This window comes from Dioscorea cayenensis, chromosome 15 (assembly GCF_009730915.1).
Source record: "Dioscorea cayenensis subsp. rotundata cultivar TDr96_F1 chromosome 15, TDr96_F1_v2_PseudoChromosome.rev07_lg8_w22 25.fasta, whole genome shotgun sequence".
NCBI lineage: Eukaryota > Viridiplantae > Streptophyta > Magnoliopsida > Dioscoreales > Dioscoreaceae > Dioscorea > Dioscorea cayenensis.
In genome coordinates, this window is record NC_052485.1 from 3,370,540 (window position 1) to 3,387,553 (window position 17,014).

General features: G+C 34.9%; 2 protein-coding genes across 6 annotated transcripts; one reads left to right on the forward strand and one right to left on the reverse strand.

The window, feature by feature from the left end:
- Positions 1-229: 229 nt before the first annotated feature.
- Positions 230-8,827, forward strand: LOC120277261 (RNA-binding protein 28). Of its 4 annotated transcripts, none has more exons than XM_039284026.1 (19): positions 230-414; positions 492-552; positions 1,180-1,216; positions 1,686-1,816; positions 1,933-2,025; positions 2,119-2,206; positions 3,056-3,189; positions 3,510-3,649; positions 4,515-4,565; positions 4,629-4,711; positions 4,807-4,861; positions 4,935-5,046; positions 5,174-5,645; positions 5,740-5,953; positions 6,036-6,106; positions 6,555-6,723; positions 6,808-6,937; positions 7,139-7,596; positions 8,379-8,827. In XM_039284026.1, exons 1-19 carry the CDS (start codon positions 301-303, stop codon positions 8,652-8,654), a joined length of 2,889 nt encoding a protein of 962 aa, XP_039139960.1. In that variant the 5' UTR covers positions 230-300; the 3' UTR covers positions 8,655-8,827. The 4 variants fall into 4 exon arrangements, with proteins under 4 accessions (XP_039139960.1, XP_039139961.1, XP_039139962.1 ...); XM_039284027.1 differs by having other exon boundaries at positions 5,180-5,645; XM_039284028.1 differs by having other exon boundaries at positions 1,686-1,806; positions 1,938-2,025.
- A 2,051-nt stretch (positions 8,828-10,878) lies between these two features.
- Positions 10,879-15,086, reverse strand: LOC120277282 (pentatricopeptide repeat-containing protein At1g18900-like). Of its 2 annotated transcripts, none has more exons than XM_039284064.1 (3): positions 14,954-15,086; positions 14,458-14,531; positions 10,879-13,735 (listed from the first exon to the last, which is right to left on the reverse strand). In XM_039284064.1, exon 3 carries the CDS (start codon positions 13,730-13,732, stop codon positions 11,087-11,089), a length of 2,646 nt encoding a protein of 881 aa, XP_039139998.1. In that variant the 5' UTR covers positions 13,733-13,735; positions 14,458-14,531; positions 14,954-15,086; the 3' UTR covers positions 10,879-11,086. The 2 variants fall into 2 exon arrangements, with proteins under 2 accessions (XP_039139998.1, XP_039139999.1); XM_039284065.1 differs by having other exon boundaries at positions 14,454-14,531.
- Positions 15,087-17,014: the final 1,928 nt, after the last annotated feature.

Consider the following 17,014-nt stretch of genomic DNA (forward strand, 5'->3'; position numbering starts at 1 on the left):
AATCATTTTTTTAAACAGATCCCAAGAAGATTGAGCGGTTGTGATGAATCCTACACCAAATTCCCATTTTTTTAATTTAAAAATCCCAAATTTAGATCATCAACGATTGAATATCAAAATAATACCGTTATAAGCCCAATACCATGGTTCGGTCCGTCCGGTTCGGTCCGGTTTGGTTTAGTTGAACCGGTGGAGGCCAGCATAAACCCTAGAAATCTCTCAGATAAACCCTAGAAAATCTCTTCTTTGTTCTCGCTTTCCGCATCCGTCTGCTTGCGGTTCGGTAATCGGACAAGGGCGATGGGGAAGAGGAAACGAGAGGAAAAGGCCAAGCTTGATCATGGAGATGCTCAGCAGAATTGCCCTTCAACAATCTTCGTATCCAACCTCCCGTATTCTTTGAAATCTTCTGAGGTAGTCGCTCTTTCAGCCACTCCCTAGCTTTTAGTGGCTTTGTTTCTATGGTTAATTCGTTTAAGTTCTCTCTTCAGCTCGAACAAGTGTTCAGTGAGGTTGGTCCCGTTCGGCGATGCTTCACTGTCACCAACAAAGGTAAATGGTCGGAATCTGAGGAATAATTTTGTGATTTCTTGAAGTTATTTTTGTATTGGATCACTTGTTTGTTTGGGAGATTAGAGATAAAGTAAGAGTCAAGTTATGTTTTTGTGGGATATATTTGATTTTTGATACGAATCCAAGAATCCAAGGAGGCATTGCTCTGCCCAATTGGAACTGCTCTTGTTATGAGAGTTGCTTTCTTTATTTTACTTTATTTTTTTTTCTTGTTATGAAGGTTTTGGTTTATCTGGTTTTGAATTTGCATTTCCTGCTCAGCAATGCCCATGAAAGGTGGTTGATTTATTGAAATTGGGCACTGTTAATATCTGTTTGTTTTGCAGTTGCACTAGAATGTATAAACCACTGTTTACTGTTCTAATGCACAAGCTTGTGGGCGTTTGGGTATTTTTGTTATATATTTTGGCTCATAGTGTGTCTTGGATAATTTATTTTTTCATGATTTGTTGTGGTATTCCTATCAAGTTTGCGTATTCTGTAGGGTGACATGCAGGTTTTGTTATTTTGGTTTTTAACTTCCAAGTCTTCCATTTTGCTACTTGTCTAAAAAATATTTTACATTTGGACTTCAAAAATTTTGAATTGCATTCATGGTATGTGCAGGTTCAGAAGGAAATCGTGGGTTTGGGTTCGTCCAATTGTAAGTTTTACTGGTTCTGTGCTTTTGGGACTAAAATATTTGTAGGTCAACTCCAATATAAAAGGATCATGCTTGAACTTTGAGTGCTAGAATAGTAATTGAGTCATTTTTTTGTGACGGGGATACAAAGTTATTACCAAATTGGACTTCTAGCTATATGTGTCTGTATGTGTCCTTCCCAATTATTACCAAATTGGGAAATATAAAGACTTCTTCATCGATTATATGCTCTACCCATTACTTGATCGGTGTGAAGGCTATTGCAACATATATGTAAATGCATTTTATCAATACCTACCCCATCATAGCTTTTCGAATTTTGTTGATGTAAATTGCACCCATTACTTCTTTTTCTACATTGGGCTGAAAATTAGATCTAGTTTTGAATTAGGTCAGCTGGTGTTGCATTTCTTCATGTGATCAGTATCTTCTGCCTTGAAAATTAGATCTGCTTCTTTTTATTCTACAGTGCTGCTGTGGATGATGCTGAACGAGCTGTCCAATTAAAAAATGGTGCACTTATGGGCAGTAGAAAAATCAGAGTCAAACTTGCAATGCATCGTTTGCCTCTCGAGCTTCGCAAAGCAAAGGCAAATAATGGTTAATTCTTCCTATCTTAATGCATTGCCTTAAAGTCTACCCTCTATAAGAATGCATCTGCTCCCTATTATTGGTACATGAACTTCTTAACATTATTTGCATCAACTTTTTACTAGAAAAGTCAAATGAGACAACAAGTAACAAAGGAGCAGCGAATCCCTCTGACGTTGTCACAAAACAAAAGGATGTTCCACAGCCCCAACAACCTGGTAGGATGATGCTCCATACCTGTATTTGACCAACTCTTTATTTTGGTTTTGTCTTAATCCTGATGTATCAATAACTAAACCATGGTTGATCAGAGCGTTTAGAGGTGCCAAAAGCTTCTAATAAAATACCGAGGTCGTCCAATGCTCCTGCTGATGCAGCAGACGGTTCAGAAAAGCAAAGGTAATGATGGTTGTTTTCTAATTCACAACTTAGATGAAGAAAGCTTTCAGGCCTTGATGCTTTCATTTGAAGTCATTTTTTTTGTGACATGTTCATTGAGGTGATTTCTGAGTTTCCAACCTAACTGTAACTTATATATGATTTGATATCAAAGTTTTTGTTTGATTAATCTGTGTTGTCTAATTATAATATTCTTCTCAATTATTTATTACTGTTGATGACCAAATGTTTCTTTTCAATCATCTAGCTTTTGATTATTAATATAGTTACTTGTGCTCTGCATCATAAAGAAAGTATAAAGTTACTTTATTCATGCATGTCAGGTGACAGATTCTGATATTACTTCAAGCCCCCCATATAATCATTTTTGTTGATGTGATTTACTTCTTGTACATATCTTATGCTGTTTACCTGGTTCTGCATAATCAAACTTGACAGTCTTATTTACAATTTTTTCCCCCATTTTTGACATTGTATGTGGCTTCCGTACCTAGAATAATCACAAAGTTCACAAAAGCTGAGATTTCTATTTCAGTTTTTTGTCTAAGTGTATATGTTGTCTTGAAAGATTATCATATCAACTTCTGAGAGGGTTTAATTACTTGGCATAGATTTTCCTACCTCTCCTGTGTTTTTCGATTTATGCATCTTGCTATTATTTTTGTGCTTATGTTTGATTGATCCTTGTGATTTTTATTATTATTATTATTTTTTGTCCTTTTTTTTGCAATTATGTTGTTTGTGACCAGATCAACTCTTTACTTATTTTCCTAGTACATAGATTCTCATATTAATGCAATTCATTCAGTATACCTGTCTTAACTGATAGTCTTTTTTTTTATTATGAAGGGTTGCTAGAACAGTAGTATTGGGCGGTCTTCTTAATTTTGAGATGGCAGAAGAAGTATTTCGAAGGGCTAGGGAGGTTGGCAAGATATGTTCAATAACCTATCCTCTTCCAAACAAAGAATTTCAATCCTATGGTCAGTATAGCTTTAGTTTCCATCTAATTGAAGTACTATCTATGAAAAGTCTTTTATATTTTGAGAACTACACAAAACCTTGGTTAGAGAAAAGGATTTATGCTGGTAATGGACTGTTACAGTGATTCAAACTTTCAGGGGGATTACTTGACTTTGCAACAAATAAGCTACCCATGAGTATGAAATATCTGTAGATAATAAATCTGATTTGTGTTTCCTTTACTCCACATGTTTTTGGGCCACCCAATTTATGCCACCACTGCTTATTTGTGTTTAAGTTGTGAGTAAGACAATGAATTTGCTAAATTGATGTTTTGCAGGTCTTACTCGGGATGGTTGCCATCCAGAAGCATCTTTTGTGGTTTATACAAGTGTAAAGGCAGCGCGTAACTCGGTTGTGATGCTGCATCAGCAAGAAATAAATGGTGCATGTGTATGGGCACGACAACTAGGTGGTGAGGTATAGATTTTTGTTGCTATAATTTTTGTAAATTATATGCAGCCTAAGTAGATGATGCTCTTCAAGCATTGGTTTGGGCCTTCTGTCATATAAAATATTTTAGAAGCAGAAGACCTTGTTTATATGATGGGTACATTCTCTTTTCTGACTTTTGGATTTTAGGAGGATATACTCTTGTTAATCTCCATTTAGAATTCATTGGTATGTTGCTGGGTGCTGATTCATATAGTGTTTTACCCAACAAGTTGCTGATGTGAGGTGGCTGGATAATACCAAGGCAGGAATCAGTATCTTGATATCTTGCCCTGTTTTATTTCCTTGGTTCTGTCTATTATCCTTTTGTTTAGAAATATAATTATGTTAGACCCATAAGATCTTGTTCTTGTGTTTTATTTTGCCATAGCCTGACAATACCAAGGCAGGAAAATGGCTTCTTTTAGTCTCTATCTCCATGTAGATGTAGTGATCCATCAGTATGCTGATGGATGTGGTCTTGTCCACAACAAGTTGCAAGATACACATGTTCACTAGATACAGAATTTGAAGTTCATATTTCCTTTATTCTAATTGAGGCCAGCATCCTACCTTCTTTCTTTCTTTATTTATTTTTTGAATTAAATAATAGTGTGGGTGTACAAGAAAGCTGTTCTTATTATCATTTAATTCTGAAATCTCATTGTTGGTATACATATATCTAAGTTTTCATCTGTTTGCTTCCAGTCTTCTTCAAGGTTTATTTGTAACTTTCAACATTAAATTTTCTCATTGGCAAATAATCTTGCTTTGGCTCTATTGCTTCCCTCTTTTACTGTTTATGAATATCTTGCTGAAGTCTTCCTTCTAAGTTCTACATAATACCAAACAGGGATCAAAAACAAGGAAGTGGAGATTGATTGTCAGGAATCTTCCTTTCAAGGTGCGTGTTACTGACTGGTTTTCATGGTGAGTATGACCTAAAAGAACAAATTTTTTAGTGCAGGTGACAGTTAATGAGATCAAAGATATGTTTAACTCTGTGGGTTTTGTTTGGGATGTGTTCATACCACATAAATCAGAGGAAGGGTATATACTTTTTTGTCTCTATTAATTATAGAAATTATACCTTTTTTTTAAAAAATTGACAATGGGTTTGTATCTTTTATGTATATCTGCTTCAGAATCTCGAAGGGTTTTGCTTTCATCTCCTTCACATGCAAGCAGGATGCAGAAAAGGTACATTCAATTAATCTTTGTCTAGAGTAAAATAAATGCTAATTATCAGTGAGCTCTGCCATTTCCTTTATAGGCTATTAAAAATGTCAATGGTCGAGTTATAGCTAGAAGAACTGTTGCTGTTGATTGGGCTGTGCCTAAGAACATATTTGCAAATACCACTGGTTCTACTGCTTCCATAGATGGTAGGTTTTAGGGTTATATTATTGCTTGTTTCCAAAAAAACGAGGTGTACTTTGTGAAAACTAATCCATTTCCAATTCTGAACCTCAGTTTTTTTTTTAATCTTTTTTTTTTTCAAATGGTTTAAAGCTGCAGGGCAATCAGATGACAGTGATAATGAGGAGGACCTCAATGAAAATAATTTGGTAACCAATGATGTTGATGATAACAGTGATGGAGATTCCCAAGAACATGATAGAGGAAAAGATCTGGACTCTGAGGTGTATGAGAATAATCTTCAAATGGATATGGATTCCGAAGAAGTGGTTGCAAAGAAAGTACTTGATAAGCTAATTAAATCCTCTGGTGACGCACACGAACCATCCCAAGATGATGTTTCAAAGTCAGCTTTAGATGTTAAGGAGATGCATATTACCTCTAAATTTGGTCAAAGCGCAGATCCTTCACATCAAAAAATAAACAAAAAAGAAGGTGATTTGGAGAAAACAATATTTATAAGTAATCTTCCATTTGATATTGATAATGAAGAAGTGAAACAAAGGTTTTTTTCGGTGTTTGGGGAGGTGCGATCTTTTCTGCCTGTTCTTCATCATCTTACCAAGTATGTTACAATTCTGCTTTCACAATCCCAAAAGGCACAGCTTTTAGTTAACAACATTTAACAACTGCATTTTTTTTCTTTGTTGAGCAAGTAGGAGACCAAGAGGAACTGCATTTCTGAAGTTTAGCACAACAGATGCGGCAGATGCAGCTGTTTCTGCTGCAAATGCTGCACCGGGCTTGGGAATCATTATGAAGGGCAGACCTCTGACAGTTTTGAAGGCATTGGACAAAGATTCTGCTCACAAGAAAGAGCTTGATAAGATGAAAGTTGAGGTTCATGACCGTCGAAATTTATATCTGGCACAGGTGATTTATTTTCTTCATCCTTGCCATTCTTTGGAACATTAGCTTGATGCAATGTTTGTTTGCTCTTATTTCTTTTGGATAGGAAGGTGAGATCCTTCCTGGGACACCAGCTGCTGAAGGTGTGTCTGAGGCTGATATGAAAAAGCGTGAAATGTAAGTGTATCTTCTGCTATCTGTTTAAAGTTCTTACAAAAAAAAAGGTAGGGAGCGACATGCATCAAAGATTCTGCCTAATGTCTTAAAATTCGATCTCATTGTACTTTGTTCACTTTGTACATGTTGTGCAATATTTAATAATTAACTGGTGTTCTTCCATGATTTCTGCTTTTGTATGGTGATTAAGTTTCAAAATCATTTTGTGGAGAGATCAGTGGCATTTCTATTTATCCAGACTGCTCTAAGTATTCTGTATAATTTTAATTTTCATTTGTTGTTTAAAGCATCTTCTCTGTGAATTGGAAGTCTGTCAAAATGAAACCTATTCTTAGGAAGGAAAAAGTATAGGTAGTGTGACATGTATGACTTGCCAAAGATGATGACATTTAATCATGATAATAGGTTAATGGCATAATTTTGTTGCTACCTGTGGCTCATCTTATAGGTTGTCAAAAAAGAAGGAGCAAAAGCTTCGTTCTCCTAAGTTCCATATATCAAGGACAAGACTTGTCATCTATAACTTGCCAAAAACAATGACGCAGAAAGAAGTGATGAAGCTTTGTATAGATGCAGTTCTTTCTAAGGCTTCCAAGCAAAACCCGGTCATAGAAAAGGTAAAGTATTGAATGAATAGTCAGTTTATATCCTCTGTACATGGTTACTTATTGTTGTTGTAATCTTTTCCATGTATTGAATAGGTAAAAATCTTGAAAGATGCGAAGAAAGGAAATATTTCTGCCAAGAAACATCCTCGTGCTGTAGCGTTTGTTGATTTTAAGGAACATGATCATGCACTTGTGGCATTGAGAGTTCTTAACAATAATCCTGGTAAGATATCAATTAGCCATAATTAGTTTTGGCTAACTTATGAATTTGTTTATTAGTTTTTTATCAATCATGCTGCTGGATCTTTCTACAGTTTACCGATGTCTCCGTGCCTAACATTTTATGTTAGATTATTTATTTATTTTGTTTCCTTTAACTGAAAAATCTGATTTATTTTTTAAATATATGTGTTCTTTCTTTCAGAAACTTTTGATCCAGAGCATCGGCCTATCGTGGAGTTTGCCCTTGACAACATTCAGAAATTGGCGCAGCAGCAGAAGGCTAAGCTTCAACCTTTCAAAGACGATCAGGGTAATTTGGATGACGGAAAGAGCAGTTCCCTGCAAAGCTCTGAGCATCAACCCACCAACGCTGACAAGAAACCAAGTGATAGGAAGAAAGCAAGACAGTTTAAACATCGAAAGCCCCTAGATAATTCCTCTGAGGTATCTCAACCTGCTAATGGATCCAAATTCCTTCAGCAGGATATGAAAGATGTTGATACCAAGGGAACCAAAGAAGGCATGGAGAAGAAGGATTCAGCGAAAGGAAGAAAGAGAAAGCTTTCTAGTGAAGCTAAAGATGCAACATCAGGAGTCGTACACAACTTCAAAAAGAAAGGTTTAAAAGCCATGAAAAAGAAATCAATTACAGAAGAGAAGGTAATGGCTCATTTGATTTGTTTGTTCTAGTTCTGGATCAGCAAAAGTGATCCCTAACCCTGATTCTCGTGAGGTTCTAGAAAGATTCTTTCTAGAACGACAAACAAAAGTAGCCCCACATTAAACAAGGGAAAGTGAAGATCCTGTGGTTATATGTATAAGTCTAAGAATGCTTGGATGGTGGCCTTCCGAAGGTTGTGATCATTGTGAGGATTTATAGATTGGAAATTTTGGAATTCACAAGATGAAGGAAATAGTGATGGTTGGTAGTAGGTTAGAGACAAGCTAGAAAAACATGATGGAAGGTAGATAAATGGTTTGGTTGGCATAAACTTTATGAGTGTCTAATGCTAGAGAAAGTAAACATAGAAGATATAACTCTCTTGTTCTTTATTACTAAAAACAGCTTATTTTTTTAAAGCCTCTAGCGGCGCTAAGTTTTAGGCCCTCAAATAGAAACATGTTCATTAGTGACCCTTGAAGTGAGGGTCATCGGTTGTTTTGGCTGTTCAAGTACTAGACATACTTGCAGATAATATGTTATATCATCCTAAGAGGCCAAAATGAACAAATCAATCTAGTTCACTGGAAGAAATGAATATATTCTCACTTGAAGCACCAAAACAAACAATGCCTTGACTTCAGGGGGCTGCCCACACTAGTGGTTTTAAACCTTTTCTTTTCCCATTGTGATGAGTTACCCATAATACATGAGATGTTGATGGATCCTCTTTTATTTTATAACTAAAACATAGTGTCTTTTTCCCTTTGTAATCACTCAGAATGTTAGAGGCACTGAATCACTTGAATTGAAGTCTGACAACAAATCAAGAGCATTTCCAAGAAAAAGGAAGCCACAAGCAGGTGTTGATTCAGAGCAGCTGAATGCCGGGAAAAAATCAAAGAGGGCAAAGAACAAATCTTCTGGAGAGGAAGTTGTGGATAAGCTGGACAAGCTGATCGAGCAGTACCGTTCCAAGTTCACCCAACAAGGTTCAAGCAATGCCAAAGGAGTTGCAAGCTCTGGAAATAAAGTCAGGAGATGGTTTGAGTCATGAAGATAACAATAACTGCATATCTTAATGTGAGTTTTTGTTGTGCCCAAAGTAACTTGTTTATTTACTAAGTTGTCCACACTGGAACTCTGTTATGTTCATCTATTTACAGTGAGTATATCAATTCCTAATATAGATTGATTCTGAATTAGGAATTGGATTTCTGCTGGTTCAAATCTTCATCATTTTTATTGTTTTGTGGTATAATGGATTTCTAAAGTGGAATTCATTGAGATTTGGGTATTTTGGATTACAGATTTGTATTTATGTAACGAGTAATGCTATTTATTCTGAAATAATGTCTCAAAATAGTGTGTTCTGTAGTTAACATCTGTTATACTTATATGAGGTATTTTCCCCAATCATTTTATTTGTTTATATTGCCTACTACTTCTGCGAATATTAAAAATTATAATTAGTATGTTATTTTAAAAAAAGATTATTCAAAGTTAAAATATGGCTTTTAATATGCTCATTAATATATTAAACAAACTAATAAATACTGTGAAAGCCAATCAAAATTTCGTAAGCAAAATTCAAAATTGTTCCTTGTTAATGAATTCAGCTATCAATATACCCAAACTTACTGAATACAAAGAAATTGCTACAGTAAAACTTGATTGTAACTTGTAGAGATATTATTTCACATGCGACGTACAAAGAATTGCAAAAGAATTGCAAAAGAATTGCAAAGGTAAGACAAGAAAAAGAAATCTAAGATACTATTCAAGTTCATAAAAAAAAAGAAAAAAAAAAACCAATTACAAGACAGATTACAGAATTACAACTACCACCACAAGAGTGTGAATATCATATCATGTACGACTTACACAACTTAACAAATACAACCAATACAACTTACAAATGTACTTGCACAGCCACTACCATAATGATTTATACATTGCAATTCAGGATGGAATACAACAAGGTATCCATGTGAATATTACTTTTAGGGGCCGTTTGGTTCGCGGTAATATAGAAAGATTACCACGTGTTACGTGGTAATCTAAAAATATTATCATATTTGACATTGCACCGGTGGTAATGTGGATGGTAATATCACATTACCAACTTATAAATATTACCAAAAAAATAGTAATCCTATTACCATCAAATTTGGTGTCTATCTTGGATTACCATGGTAATCTTATAACTTTTTATATTTTAACAAATTAATTACTATGACAACCAAACACGGTAATGAACTATTTCCGGTAATATAAGTTTCCAACCAAACATGGTTATATTAAATTACTGCAATATTCCCAACCATATAACATTCCCACTCATATTACCATGATAATCGTGTTACGTGGTAATATGTCATTCTGCATGAACCAAACGGCTCACTGGTAAAGCTGCTGGTCAATAACAGACAAAAAAAGACAAAACATAATTAACTATAATCAATGAACAAAAAAAATCATTTCTTTATGTGGCCTTGAAGAACTCCACTTTTAATAATTGGCATGGCTCAGCTAACAAGAGTGACATTATAGCACTTTCATTGGTATTAATAGCTCCCTTTAAATTATTTGCTTCTTGAGCCACATTTTAAAAACAAGCAAAGAGACTAACATCAAATGTTGTAAAAGTAGCAAAATATAAAACCATGCATATCCGAACTGAAAGCATTATATTAGATTAATTTATTTATGTTTCCCAAACTTACTAGAATCAGCAAAACTAAGTAAAATAAAAATCATGCCTTTGTTTCAATCATATTTGTTAAGTTTTCCCTTCATTTCATATTCATTTTCATATTTAAGTTATGTGCAAATATTAAGACAGCCATTAGAAGTTTCTAAAATCTTAAAAGAAATTATGAAAAAATATTTTTTACCCTGATTGTAAAAATATATATATATATATAATTCATGCTTATAAAACTCTTGTAGGTAAAAAACAATTTGAAAAAAAAAAAATCAATTTTTCAAAATGTGAAAATATACAAACACAGCAATTTTTCCAAAATTTTCCAAATCTGACAATTTAAGGCTGAAGAAAATATATGCATTAGGTAGTTATCTATCATGGAGTTCATGTCATTAGATTCAGGTGAAACTATTGCAGGTATTCCTCTGTTTTCTGTGACATTTTAATCAAAAGTAATAAAAACACAGCATGTTAACTATACATTCTCCAGACTTCACAATGCTACAGAAACATAGATTATCTGATGGTCCTGAATTTAAGATGTCATTAAACAGCAGCAAACCAAAAGGAATTAACTTTAAAACAGAAATGGACTAATAAATTAAACGTAAATTCATACAAAAAACAATATGCAAAGCAAGGAGCCAGAGTTGCTATTTACAGTCAAGAATGCAAACCCAAAGACATTCTTTAGCTCCTGAACAAACAAGGATCCAAGTTGCTAACAAAATTGAATAAGGATAAAAGGCCTGAATAAATAGAGTTCATGATCTCATTTGCTAAAGTAAATGCATTCGCTCGACATAAGAGTTGAGTAACCAATTATTAAGAGGCTCACCGCATCCCACAAAACAGCCAGAGTTACCATTTTCAGTGAAGAACGGAAACTGGAAGGCATTAAGTAGATCCTTGATGGACTGTCTAACTGATGATGAGCCTGTAATCCTGCTTCGTCGGCCCCATCCAGTTACAATGTCAATACGAAATGGTCCAACACCTGAGACTATCAACTCCCTGTGAAACCAGGCAAGAGTTCTGGACAATGCTGTTATGGCAGTTCCCTCAGACATCACATGAAGGTTAATTAGCCAACTTGAGGGGTTCTTCCTTCTGACTGAATCTGGGTAGACATTTCTCTGTGCAGCGACCTCCCAAACAGACCCAGCTTCCTCTTTGAGACCTGACTTGTGGAGGAAATGGATAATGGCGTCCATAAGACCCCTTTTACTCTCCCTGTCCTCACTATGCATCATACTTAGGAAATTATTGGCGTGGTCTCTGACATTCTGGCCCCCGGGTTCAGCATCTGGCAAAGATACTAAGAAAGTATGAGCAGGGTGGCCGGTGATAGCCATAAGTTGACAATAAAGTCCAATTCCTGCTTCTGTTTCTGTGCAGCAGCTCAGAAGCAGAGTGTAAGTCTGGAGAGAGGGGACTAGTCCCACATTGTGCATGTTTAAAAGAACAGCATATGCATCAGAGAACTTGTGCACCCTAAGGTAGGCACTCAAGAGAGAATTGCATGTGGGGACATTGGGTCTCAGGCCTGCATCAAGCATTGCCTGATACCATGCCCTGGCCTTGACTGCATTTCCAGATTTACCCCATAAGTCCACCAGAAGGCCATAAATAGGTTCATCCGGGACCCAATCCCGTTGCATTTCAACAAACACTGCTTCAACCTCGTTAAGGTGTCCAGAGTGGCCTAGGGCATCCATCACTATGCTGTAAGTGATTTTATCTGGGCGAAATCCAGCAGCTTGCATGTCACGGTAAAGCTTGACCACAGAGGCATAGTTCCTTGCTTTAGCTTTAAGGGCAATCATGATGTTATACGTAACGAGGTTGGGAACACAACCTTGTTCTGTCATCTCACTAAACAATTTGTCAGCAGCAGCAAGATGCCCACCTTTGCCAAGGCAATTCACCATTGCACTGTATGTGAAAGTGTCAGGAGAAAGGCCTACATTCTTCATCTTATGATACAAATCAAGGGCAACATCCAGATAACCAGCTTTTGCATGAATATCTATGAGTGTGCAATATGTAACTCGGTCAGGCTCATATCCTGCTTCCTGCATATGGTGAAACACCTTAACTGCTTCACCTATGTAATTAGCACAGCCATATGCGTGAATTAAGCGATTATATGTCACAACAGTGGGCTTGCATCCATCAGAGATCATCTCTTCTAGCAGCATCTTCACGGCTCCAAATTCCCTGGCTTGCCCAAGGATACCAATCATGGTGGTGTAAGTATGCTCATCATGCTTAAACTTGGGTTGAGTCTTCAACCAATTGAAAAAGCCAAGAGCAACAGAAGGGTCATGAAGTAATTTCAGAACTTGGTTTGCTTGGAAGACATCTAATTTACATTGAAGATTATTCAGAACAACTTCCACTTCTGCCCCATTCCTCCATTTTAGTTGTTGTAATATGTGGTAATATTGTTCAACCACTTGCAAATTATGCATGCCTCGCCGATTATTTGCAAAGCTGCTTCCTGCAGGGCCCATTGATCTCGTTGAGTGTTGCAACTTGTTACCAAACCTTGAGCTCTCAGGAGACGGTGCTGCAACTCTTGATCCAGTAATTCTTCTACTAGATTTTACATCTGAAGTAACACTCTCAGTATGAAATTTGGCTCTCTGTGCTACAGACTGCCTTCGACCCTGATCAACAAAATGAGGTTTGGAAGTTGTTCCAGAAATTCCAGAAATAATTTGCCTATTTTTCATAGAACCAGTCTTTACAGAAGCTCCAACTCCAGGACCATTTTGAGCAGCAACAGAGTATGAACTTGGCTCCCCCGCAGAACTGACAAAATTTTGCTTGAGCTTAGGATAGGGAGCCTTGTTGCGAGACTTTCCTTTAGAGGATCTTACGTGAGATGAAGTCTGAGTGGAATCAGTGTTATCATTCTGGGTAGTCACAAAACTGCATCCATCTGAAGCTGAAATCTTGCAATTCACTAAATCAGGTAAAGTGTCCGCCTTTGCAATGCCTGCCCGGGCAAAGCCTTCAGCAGGCAGCTTAGGTGAATGCTCTGTATCTTTCAGAGTGCTGTCCTTGTTGATTGAGCTAAAAATCCCACTTATTGAACTCAAAGTTGAGCTCAAAGCAGCAGCAGAGGACAGTTGATGTGCAGTAAGAGGTGCATAGTTATGATTTTCAGAGGAGTGGCGGCCAACAGATTCAATGGTATTTCTCGAATGGGTTGCTCCAACCTGTGCAATGACATCAGATAGCACAGCAGGTTTCTTTTCTTGAACGGGCAATTTACCATTAAACTGCCGTTTAGAAACACAAGGTTCATCTTCAGAGGAAGCACATGAGGCTCCGTCTCCACTGCCACATCGTGAATTACCAAGGACGAAGGATCTGGCACAATGGGAAAGTGTCCCAAGCTGCTTTGTCCTCAACATTTTCTGCCAATCAAATATTTCTTATTAGTGATAAGAGACGAGCATGCAATTGAAAAGAACCATCATTACAACATATGTAGCAGTGACAGCAAGAAGAACCCAACTATCATGAGACTATTTAGCAATTCTATATTTCATGATCACATCAAATAACAAAAATCCATATAATGGTCTAATGAACCAGGTGGGTGGGACCAAGGTTCACGGAGACACCAATAATATGGTAAAAAAAGAAAACTTTATCTTGATGAAGCCAGCTAATGCATTAACTAAATTTAATCAAACCATATACTTGGTGAATATGAAGGAAGAATCTAAAACCAGTGAAATTTTGAAGAATACAATGGAATCGTACCAAAAAGTAACCACCAAGACTATAACCTTATCTCATTCCAGATTATCATTGTCTACAACAATATCAGGACAAGGACCAAAACAAATAAAAAATGTTAAATTTATTAGGCATACATATGGTCAGGCTTTCCGGGGATTCTCTGGTCAACAGCCATTTTGCCACATTTCTACCCCAGGAAAATTTTTAGCATCAAAAAAATATTGGTAAGAATAAATTAATTACAAGCATGAGAAAGCCACAGACAACAGGTAACAAACAGAAAATACTTTGCATAATTTACTTTAGAAAATAGTTCACAAGACATACAAGGAAAATATAACATGAATCAAGACTTATATAGAAGTAAAGAAGGGACAAAGATCATACTTACAGACAGCCCGTTGAAATGTTTATCAACTATGAAAGCTATGATCCTTCTCCTGTAGTCATCTCCGTAAACGAATCCTTCACCATATAAAGAACTATTCTCAGAAATTTTCTATAAACAACCTAAGAATTCGCTTATTTCATCATACCAATAAAATCATAAGCAGCTAACAAATTACTCAAAAATAATTTTTTTTTGAAACCTAGAAGAATATTATCAAAAAGGAAAAAAAAATCGCTGAAAACACACAAACTTGACCCCCAAATCCTAAAGGCTATAACAAATTATGAGCACCACCAGCATCTTAATTCAAAAAACCATCTCAAATCAAACCCAAACAACAACAAAACCCCGGGAAAGTAGAGATGAAACAGACACTGATTCACTAGAAAACAAAGAACATCATAAGAAATCAAATCAAAACAAAACACATCCACCGAAAAGAAAACAAAATATAGAAAAGAAAAAAAAAACAAAAAATTCATTTCATGGCGTTCACCTGCAACAGCGATTGAACAAGGGGAACAGAGGCAATGGCAAAGCAAGGCCTCTGTCCCCAATAATCCATCAGCAGAGCTCCAAGGGTTTGGGGATTAGGGGATCGAAAGCATGGAAATTAAAAATGCGTTCTTTCGCATAGCCCTGCTTTTCCACAACCACGGGGTTTTATATGGCTGCGCGTGTGGTTCCTCTTGCTTACTTGTGGTACTGTGAAATGACTGAAACACCCCTAGACTTTCAAAAATTCACTACTCCAAGGACCGTACAATGACCTCGAGATTCGGATTTTGGGGATCAGTGTTTAGCCTTTCTTGTCCTCCAAGATATGAGAAATTTCTTATATTTGATTTTCAGTATTTCAGAATATAATTTTTTTTTTTTTTTACTTTCATCCATAAGCTTTTTAGATTTCATTAAAAAAAACAAAAACTCAATTCTTTTTACCTTTTAAATTGGTTAGTAACACGTTGAAAAATATATTGATTTTATAAAATAATCTAAATTTGTAATAAAAATATTAATTTACAATATAGGGTTTTTGACTTACAGAAGATTTTTTTCTGAAATTAAACTTTGAAATTGACCCAAATATAAAATAAAAGTATATGTGCTCTATATATGCATATTTTTAATTTTTCTAAAATGAGAAGTCATCTATTTATTAAAAAATAAATAAAAGTAACAATACACTGATTAATCAGTTTATTTAAATTTTACATTCTTTTATAAAGTTTTTAATTCAAGTTTGGCTTGATCTCTTGATAAATTTTTCTTTTAAAAACAATTACTTTTTAGCCCTGTAATTTTTTCGGTTTACCACATAATCCCTCTAACAAATTCAGTCCCTAAGCAATCCCTCCTTTATAAAAGGTATACTTCTTCATCCCTATTGTTAAAAGATCACGTTAAATTTTTACAAAATACAATGAAAATGAGGGGGTATTGTGAAGATATGAAATAATAGAGGGCTATTAAATTCAAGTGACAAGGATATGGGGACCTCCTAGAGGAAGGAGAGGGGGCAAGGGGATGCTCAAACCCCCTTGCCTCATGGAAAAGTTTTTATAATATAAAATTAAAATATTAGCAATTATAATTCATATACGTATAGCTCTCTCTTTATTTATTTATTTTAAACTTCACTCATGCTATTTAATATAAATTAAATAGTGATAATAAAATTATTATATTAGATAAAATCGATGTTTAGTGTTAATAATAAATAATAATTTAATATGTGCAGTGAAACAGAACTGTATCAAATTTAAATTTTAGATTTTAAATATTTTTTATTGAATTTATCAATTTATAATTATCAATTTTTCTACAAATATTGATATAAAAAAATATAATAAATAAAATAAATCCTAAAAAAAGCAACCACTATCACAAAAATACCAATAAAAGACGTAACATTTCTCTCTTAAGGTCATGCAATTTCTCTCCATCTTATAAATTAAAAATGTGGTAATACAGTGAAATTTAACTCTAGATCATTTGCTAATTGGATCGATCGGTGAGTTTTTCTCTTCACTCAATTTCTGCCAAATTTATGTTTTATGTAGGACCTATCTTATTTTTCTTACTATCTAATTTAATTTGTTTCATTCATTATTTGATTATTTTTTATGAAAAACTTTTTGATATTTGTTAAATATTTATTTTGTTATTTGTTATGAAACTTTTTTTATGAATAATTTATTGTACAAATTATTGTAAAAAAATGTTAAATAATTATTTGATTAATTGTTGTGAAAATTTTGATTATTCATTAGATTACTAATTGAATTAGATTATGAATTTGCATAAAGTTGTTTTTTAATATTAATGAAATTGTTTAAAATTTATAATTTTTTAAAATTTGAATTCAGCACCTCTAAATTTTATTGCTGGTTCCGCCTCTTCTCCTAAACAATTCCATAAAAAAATAAGAAGAAAAATTGAAAACTTAGTCAACATGGATTATATTTAGGAATCTTTGTCAAACCATATGGTCTTGAAACATGTTACTATTTTTTCTTTGAATGAAAATAAACGCATTTTAATTCTTAATTATAAA

Excerpts from the sequence above, each read along its gene's own strand:
- LOC120277282 (XM_039284064.1), bottom strand. The coding sequence starts at position 13,732 with ATGTTGAGGACAAAGCAGCTTGGGACACTTTCCCATTGTGCCAGATCC.
- LOC120277261 (XM_039284026.1), top strand. The coding sequence starts at position 301 with ATGGGGAAGAGGAAACGAGAGGAAAAGGCCAAGCTTGATCATGGAGAT. Across the intron at positions 415-491 it reads ATTCTTTGAAATCTTCTGAG|CTCGAACAAGTGTTCAGTGA; the intron begins GTAGTCGCTCTT and ends TTCTCTCTTCAG. Across the intron at positions 7,597-8,378 it reads AATCAATTACAGAAGAGAAG|AATGTTAGAGGCACTGAATC; the intron begins GTAATGGCTCAT and ends GTAATCACTCAG.